We start from the raw sequence: 8,489 nt of genomic DNA, 5'->3' as shown, positions 1-8,489 counted from the left end.
AAGTTCGTTGTAGACGTAAAGCTACGCTATTGTTTCTAGGTGTATATGTTATGGTTCGACGATGATTAATTCATAATATCTGATACAATGTCTGCAAGATTATAATAATCAAATTGAGTAATATCTCAATTACTTTTGACAAAAAAAATATTTCGCATCAGCTTTATCCTCATAGTTGTAATACGTATAAGACGAGCTCAACTCATCTATCTTTCTATTATTAAAAGTTAGACATATGTACTAGAAAAAAACACAATCCTTCTTTCTTTCTCTCATGTCCTCCTTGTATACACATAATAATATAGGTAGACATGATGATATGGTAATAGAGTAAGATATATAAATAGTAATAAGATTAGTGTTTGATCAAGTTGGTACATTTGTCCGACCCAAAAACAAGGTTTCTGGCGTTCACAATTTCATGGCGGGGCCCCTGTGTTTGTCCAATATATGTCATAAAAAACAATAAAGATTGCCAACACATATGTTTTCAGGTATATACCTGGAATCACATATTCGTATATGTCCACATCTGGGCTTTATATATATGATGATGATGATAATGATATGTCACTCTTTACACTATATTACTAAAAAGATGGCCATAACACAACAGGTAATCCCACTTCACATTCTAAGTGGATCTTTTCAAGAACAAATTAGCAAAGAAAGAGCAAATATTCCATTATTATTTTAACTATTTTTATTAAAGAAAAGAAAAGAAGACAGGGATATTCCCTTTTTACAAAACTACACAACAAAAGTTCATCCATATCTTCTCAACCCTTCCATTGTGCTGTAAGTTAAAAGTTATTTAAAAAATAAAATAAAAAGGGACATCTATTTTTATTTTTATGCTAAATTAGATTCTTTTTTAGCCTAAAAACAAGACACTAGATGTTAGGACTCAGAACTCTCTGGGATCGACAAAAATGGACAGACCAGGTGGTGACTTTGTCCAGTCACCGACAGACCCGTCGCTGTAGTCTTTCCCTAACCGCTTAATGCACCACAGATCCTCAGCGCACGATAGGCTTTTCCAATGGGGGATTCCTAATCTCAGCGGCTCCCGGCTTGCCACCTCTGTCGCCACCACTCCGCACCCTCGCTCCATGGCCAGGTTATGGGCAAGCCCGCATAAGGCCTTGATCATCTTCACAGCGTTTGGGCCTTCCCCGCCCAGCCCATACAGAAAGTGAAACCCGAACGGCCTGAAAACCTCCGGCGCCGACGGGAGATGTAGCCATGGAACCGCCCGGTCCAGCATCCGCGTGGTCTTAGCAAGCGCTTTCCTCAAGCGCGAAGCGCCACGGACCTCGAGTCTGAATACGTCCTTGGAGTTCCACACACTGAGCACGGCCCACGACTCGGGCTGACTCGCCAGAAACTCGTCCGCGCCAGGCCAGGTGTCCGCGTCGTACGATCCCTTCATCACGGCGAGGAAAGTGCCCAGGTTCAATTTGTTGTTCAGCACCGCGTCAATGTCGCGCGGGAAGAACTCGGTGGAGGAAAACCTGCGGCGGTATAGGGTCTCGGCGTCCGCGTGGCCGAGTTTGATGATCGTGAAACGTTTATCGAGCCTGAGCCGGTGGGCGAAAACGGGCTGGACTAGAATGGACGGGGTACGGAACTTGGAATAACCACATTTTTGAGTAAAGAGTTTAACGGATGCTTGGTTGTCATTTTCCGTAGCCATGTAAGAATATTCAGCTCCATTTTCTCGAAACCATTCCTCCATTCTACGCACAAGCTTCAATCCAATTCCCATTCTCCTGCAAAACGTCAAAAACAAGAATCTTAAACTAAGACAAAAGTATATTTCCTCTTTTCTTTTCTTTTTTTCCCCCTTCATTTGAAAAAAGAAAAGACAAATTGACCCTACAAGAATCAAGAAGATTTAAGAAAGAATATATGTCACGCATATAGAAACATAAGTTCTCAGTTTATATATATTTTTAGTGTGAACAGAGGATGGAAGGAATAAAAAAATGAAAAAAATGGGAGGCAAGGTAATAATTAGGTGGTCTAGCAAAAGGGTCTCCCGAAAAATCCATTTTTGGAAACCACTTGATCGTTCTTGAATTCCATATGCAAATATGACAAGGCTTCGTTTTCAGTATGAAAATATGGAGGGTTTATATATACATATATATATATATATATGGAACAGGGAATTGAAGCTGTTGTAGTACCTGTGAGATGGAGAGACACGAAGGCCTAAGATATACGCAAGCTTGGTATAGATTGGGAGGGGTACGGGTTGAAGTTGAGGGGTTTTCGGTTTGACAGTGCAGTTTTTGCCATTTCTTGAGAGCTTTGTGCCGCATGTAGCGGTTTTGATGCAACCCCTAATCATCCCAACTATTTCTCTCCTCTCTTCGTCCCCTCCGCCGCCCAACACCACCATCTCCGCCACCTGAAACACACGTATAATTCAATCACACCATGTTAGCAACAACACAACAGCTATATATATATATATAGAGAGAGAGAGAGAGAGAGAAAGAGAGAGAATAAGGCCGATTTTTCTTGATGAACTAACCAGCATGAGATATGCAGGGGAATTGCGGACCCGGCAAATGGGGTCACCTAAGAGATCGGTGTACAGGGAGAGTTCGCCACTGGGCCCAACCTCACACTTATTCTCCACTTCCTCCACCGCCGTCCTGTCTTTATCCGCATCATATTCTCTAACCAACACCACCGCCACCACGCCGCCCTCCACCACCATTCTCTCCTCTATCTATCTATACAGGCAAGTGCATATAAAGATAGTCAGTTGTGGTAGTTGGTTAGCTCGCTGAGGATAACATGATCATCAAGTAGTGATATATATATAGGGCGGGTGAGGGTAGGCTAAAAGTAGCAGCTTTTCCCAGGCTGCGGAATTCCAGGCCCTAAAATAACGTGTTTTTGAAGTAACAAAAGGAAGAGCAGCGAACAGAAAAGGATTTGAAGCTGAAAAGGGCCACAGACAGAGAGAAAGAAAGAAGATGTAGAGAAATACAAGTAAAAAAACAAGAAAAGGAGCGAGAGCGGTGTTTGTTGGTTTGAGGCTGGTATTTTTGTGAGAACAACTCCGATCGTTTTCTACTTTTGTGAGCGAGGAAAGTGCTTCATTTGCTGCCCTTTTTATACTTGACAATTCTTGCAACCAAATTAAAATATAAAGCAAAAAACTATTTGGTGTGCTCTACAATTATTGTTCTGCACTCATAAAATCCATTAACAACAACTGAAATTTATCTGGCTTAGAATGCCTCACTTCCTTCCAAACCACCATCCCACATAAATCCAAACCCTCACTTGCCTAGCTCAAACACTACTAGTTTTAATATTATTAATTACTGAACAAGTCTCTGTCTATTCTATTTCCATCTCTCTTTCCACTCCATACCAACTGCTGCTCATTCTATACGTTACATAAATTATTGTTAATCATCACAAAGGAGACGGGAACAGAGGGACGATCCAGTGGTCCAACATCTCCTTCCTTTGAAAATTTATAGCTCCCCGTTGAGAATTGGAAAATCAGTTTTGATCCTTAATTCCTATGTCAGGAGAAAGATACAAAAGAGGTGGAACAAGAATTTGCGGCTATGGCTATTGCAAAATTCTACTTGCTGCTTTTCTGTATAAATAGGAGGCGGAGGGTGTTTGATTCTGATTATGTTAGTTATCACTGAATAATAAAGTTTTGGTAATTTTTAGCTATCTCACTATCTGCTTCCTTAATTCCTTCAACACTGTTTCATAATTCTTTCAAATTTTGATAATGTATAGTTAGTTATCGGTTACAAACCAAAATTTAAAAGTAATGTCAAGTACTCCTTTTTTTATATAGATTATATGATTACATTATATATTTTTAATTTCAAAAAATTGAGCAATTAAATAATACATCAATTCGATTTAATATCAATATAATTAACCACTAAGAAATAAATTAATTACAATCAATTCACATAAAGTGAAATAAATATCCGCAGGTCCAGTGAGATTCAAACCTATAATCTCAAACTTATTTAAGAAAAAAAAAAAAAGACTTATATATAATTCTGATGCTCTGTTAAGTAACTTGCAAATGCGTCTTTTTATTTAACCTAACAGGCTGATAGATCACACACTTGAGGAGAGAAATCAATTATGTCGTTGTCGACATCTTTAATGAATGGACTGAATCTTATATTCTAAATCATATTGCATCTTCTATTTCATTTAACGTGATATATCATATATTTTATTTAAAAAGAAATTATAAACATATGGTGTGTAGGGACGGCCAGGATTAATATCTGCTCTATTCAGCCCTTAAGATTTTCAATCTATGGTTTTTAAACCATTATTTAAAAAAATAAAAATAAAATGAAAGTCGGGTTTATTTTATGACGACTCTACCGAATTATTTCTGAGATGTAGAAACTCAGCAACAGTTTGAGTGGTTTCAGTTAGATGTTCCAAAACCATCCCGATCACCATATTTTGAAATTGAATTTATCTAACTACATGTAATTATCATAATTAGATCACGACATGACAGCGACTTCCAACAACTGCTTCTTTATATCCTACAATTTTTGCGTCTCTCTCTCTTAATCAGCCCTTCATATATTAATCATAATTCTTCAAGTTATTATCCACTGTTTGATTTTTGATGCTGCATCAAATATTATGTACACATCACTACCAATTAAAAATATATATGTATTTTTGACATAATCTCTGTTTTTATTATAATAATGAATTCAAATATTCTGTAGATAAGTTTATAAACAAAGATCTTATAAAAGATATTTTAGGAGACTGATTTATAAACTATTAAAATAAAATGTTTGGATCATATTTTTTTTCATAATATTATTTAATATAATTCAGATTTAAAAATTAATTCAATGTATCAATGAATACATTTAAACAGGACAAAAAATAATAAACTACTATCAAAGTAGACAAACACCCACATTTGAACTTATAACTTTTTGATTATGAGGCATCAGCTTTACCAATCATCTCATTATCTTGGAGACTGAAACCATATAATTAAGTTCCTCGATAATAGTAAATAGATCATTGTTAATAAAACTTAACTCAATTGGTGAAGTGTGTAGAATGTTATTTTGTTTTAATAGTAAGTACTGTAGTTAACATTCTATTTTAATAGTAATTATTGATTAGTTATAATTATTTAATATTAATAATTAGTATATGATATAATAGTTATCGATAGTTATTAGATATAGATATTTTAATATAGATGATTCGTTATCAATTTATTCAAAAATAATAATAATTAGTCCATCGTTATCACTTAAAACAAATAGTAAATAGATAATCAGCCTAGTTTAAAATTTCAACCAATTCTTTTGATAGTATTTTGATCATATAAGAATTTATTTATAATTTTTTATTTGAATTAATTTAATTTAAAAATAATTAAGTTATAAATCAGGGACATTCTTTTCAATTTATCTCTTAGTTATATTTGTTACGACGGATTTAACTCTTTAATATTGATCCGGAATATAATTAATTTTATTCTAAATTTTGGCAAAATATAAATTAATTTTATGATAAATATATTATATATATTGTGTAAGTAATTGTTATAAAAATAATTAATTAGATATATCATATTTAATATAAATTTATAATGAAATTGAATGGATGAAACTTAATTCTAGTAAAATATTTGATGAGCGAGGAGTGAAAGGGAAAGGGGAAGGAATTGTTAATGGAGACATATTTAATAGGTTGTAGTGATGAGGTGGGCAGTTGCTGAAAATACCTAATCATTGTCAAAACTGTTCAATGATTAAGGGCTTTTAGGGTGGGGATGAGTGAACCTCATTCGCTGCTACGCCCCCACACCATTATGTATCATGGACTTTCCTATTCCCACCACAATCATCACTCATTAATTCTCCATTTTTATTTTCCTTTAATCTTTTTTTTCAATTGGGAGGTGCCTTCCCCATTATCAGTTAATATTTAGAATACTCGTTTTTTTATTAATAATAATAAATAAATTATAATAGTTCATTTCGATACATTATGTAAGAGCTCATTCAATCAATATATTAATATGATTAGTAAAAATAAAAAATTAAAATAATTAACATAAAAAGTGAAATAAATACCTACACGTCCTGTAGGATTCAAACCCGTAATACAAAAAATAAAAAATTAATGACAAACAAAAAAGAGTGACAATTTTAATATTTTCACAGATTATATGTTTAGTGACAAGAATGTTTATTTTGTCACAATAATAAATTTATAATTTTAATAATTATTATAAAAATTATAATAACAAGAATTAGTGGCAAAAATATGCACAAAATTATCACTATATATGTATAGTGACGACCGAGTGACAACAAATAAAGTTATTACTATATTGTGGTGTTGTTGAGTTGTCATTATAGATGTATCACTAATTGTATTTAGTGATAATTTTATACACAATTTTTATTATTAATAATTATATCGCGATATAAGAATTGTTATCACTTAATATATATTTGTAGTGATATACTTAATATTTTGCTAATATCATATTTTGTAATACTGTCATGATCATGACTTCAAATTTATTAATGAGACCTCAGATTTAACTCTAACTATATATTACGCTAAGACATCATTAGTATAATACCCAATTTTTTTTTTATTATTGTTAGTTTTAATTTTAATTTAAAGCTTATTTATAAATAAGAATTTTATTTCAATTTGGATAGCGTTTTAAGTAGCCGAGAAATTTAAATATTGCCTTGATATTAAACTGAAAATTCTAGGTGTATTTCTAAGGATAAATTGTATGAGATAAACGAATAATTAGAAAGCGTATTGTGGGAAATCGCATAAATCCGGGTTTATGCCATTATTTTCACTAGAAAAAATATTATTTTTCGCTACACTTAATTATTATAGTCAAAAGATAAAAATTATGGTAAGTATAAATCAACTACAGCTTTGCAATGGCTATTAGCCGTTGTTTCTAAAAGTGTGACCAAAATATTAGCCATGGTTAAAACCATGACAAATGTTTTAATTATGGCTAAAAATTATACTAATTATTAATTAATTGTGATAAAAATTTTAATTTTTGCTTTGATTTTATTAACTATACTTTATAGTCGTAGTCATTTATAGTGTAGCGAAAACTCAATTTGTTTTTATTAGTTCCATATAGCTCTCTTTTTTTTAATGTTTACTTAAAATTTTAATTTTCTTGACAATATTTGGTCAAACGCTTCAACTGAAATTGTCATTGAATCCAAAGATATTGAACTGATCAAATTGTAAAACATATATCTACTAAAAAATAATAAATTTAAAAATAGACCAACTGAATTTTTCTGATCTATGCACAGTAAATAAACAATTTTTCATATCATGGTTAGATACCATACATTGAATTAAGGGGTAAATATTTTTGTAGTCCCATAAAATAAGGGTAATTTTTTTTTGGTATTACAACTATGGTAAATGATGCTTTAAGTCCCAAAAAATTCAAAATCACACATTTTGAGTCCCAAGATCAGAATGCCTTTTTAGTTTCAAATAATATCTTTTTAGTTCCAAAATCACAATGCACATATTTTTTTAGGACTAAAAATACATGATTATGAGTTTTTTAGAACTAAATCCGACATCTGTCATATTTATGATACCAAAATAAATTCTACCCTTATTTTAGTAGGGACTAAAAAAGCATTTTGCTCTTAAATTAACTTCATGGTTTACAATTAAAGTGTCTAAAATATAACATATATTTTTAATGTATTAGGTTCAAATCCTGTTCGTGCCCAATGTTAGTTTATTTAAATTATATTTTTCTAGTAATATGTAATATAATTTTTTGTACTTTTTGCATATATTCTTTTAAAAAACTATATATGTACATATTCTTGATCATAGCATCAATCATCAATACATAATGTTTCTTACACAAATTAATCCTCACACGTTGTACTCTCAATTGATTGGCTCAGTATCATATCACATAAGCACCTAGTTCAAAAAATATAATATTAGTTATAAAATAAACATTTAATGAATTAGGTTTGTAATGATTAGAAATTATTAATCAGCACCAGCTGTTTTTCATATTATGGCAAAACAAATTCAATGTACTAGTAAGTGATTCAGTTATATGTATATTGATTATGATTCCATTATGAATTTTAACTATTAATAAATAATAGATTAAATATTTATAATTAATTAATACAGCAAACAAAGTAATTGTTTAAATGTATTTTTAATCCCCTAACTTAGTTTATATGGAGTTTTTGTCCTTTAACTTTTTAGAATAGTATTTCGTTCCTGCATCTTTTTAAATTCCAATTCATCGAAATTCACCCTTCTTATTGGAAAAATGCATGTGCCTCTCACATGATATTTTAATATTGGAACTATTATTACTATATTGGTCCAATTCTGACATCATTTTTGTTCATTAACTTTCAAGGATATATAACATTTTT

At 31.7% G+C, this 8,489-nt stretch overlaps 1 protein-coding gene across 1 annotated transcript; it reads right to left on the bottom strand.

The window, feature by feature from the left end:
• Positions 1-685: 685 nt before the first annotated feature.
• Positions 686-3,281, bottom strand: LOC105177805 (putative N-acetyltransferase HLS1). The gene is made up of 3 exons (XM_088884422.1): positions 2,543-3,281; positions 2,193-2,416; positions 686-1,772 (listed from the first exon to the last, which is right to left on the bottom strand). Exons 1-3 carry the CDS (start codon positions 2,729-2,731, stop codon positions 908-910), a joined length of 1,278 nt encoding a protein of 425 aa, XP_088740548.1. The 5' UTR covers positions 2,732-3,281; the 3' UTR covers positions 686-907.
• Between the last annotated feature and the right edge of the window lie 5,208 nt (positions 3,282-8,489).

This window comes from Sesamum indicum, linkage group LG9, assembly GCF_026168435.1.
Source record: "Sesamum indicum cultivar Baizhima isolate 11 linkage group LG9, ASM2616843v1, whole genome shotgun sequence".
In the NCBI taxonomy this organism is placed as follows: domain Eukaryota; kingdom Viridiplantae; phylum Streptophyta; class Magnoliopsida; order Lamiales; family Pedaliaceae; genus Sesamum; species Sesamum indicum.
Note: the sequence above shows the minus strand (reverse complement) of the source record. Positions and strands in the feature narration are given on the sequence as shown.

What these genes read in the sequence shown, in the direction of transcription:
- LOC105177805 (XM_088884422.1), bottom strand. Translation starts at nt 2,731, where the DNA reads ATGGTGGTGGAGGGCGGCGTGGTGGCGGTGGTGTTGGTTAGAGAATAT. An exon ending in CCCCTGCATATCTCATGCTG is followed by an intron (nt 2,417 to 2,542) that starts GTTAGTTCATCA and finishes CGTGTGTTTCAG; the next exon opens with GTGGCGGAGATGGTGGTGTT. An exon ending in CGTGTCTCTCCATCTCACAG is followed by an intron (nt 1,773 to 2,192) that starts GTACTACAACAG and finishes GACGTTTTGCAG; the next exon opens with GAGAATGGGAATTGGATTGA.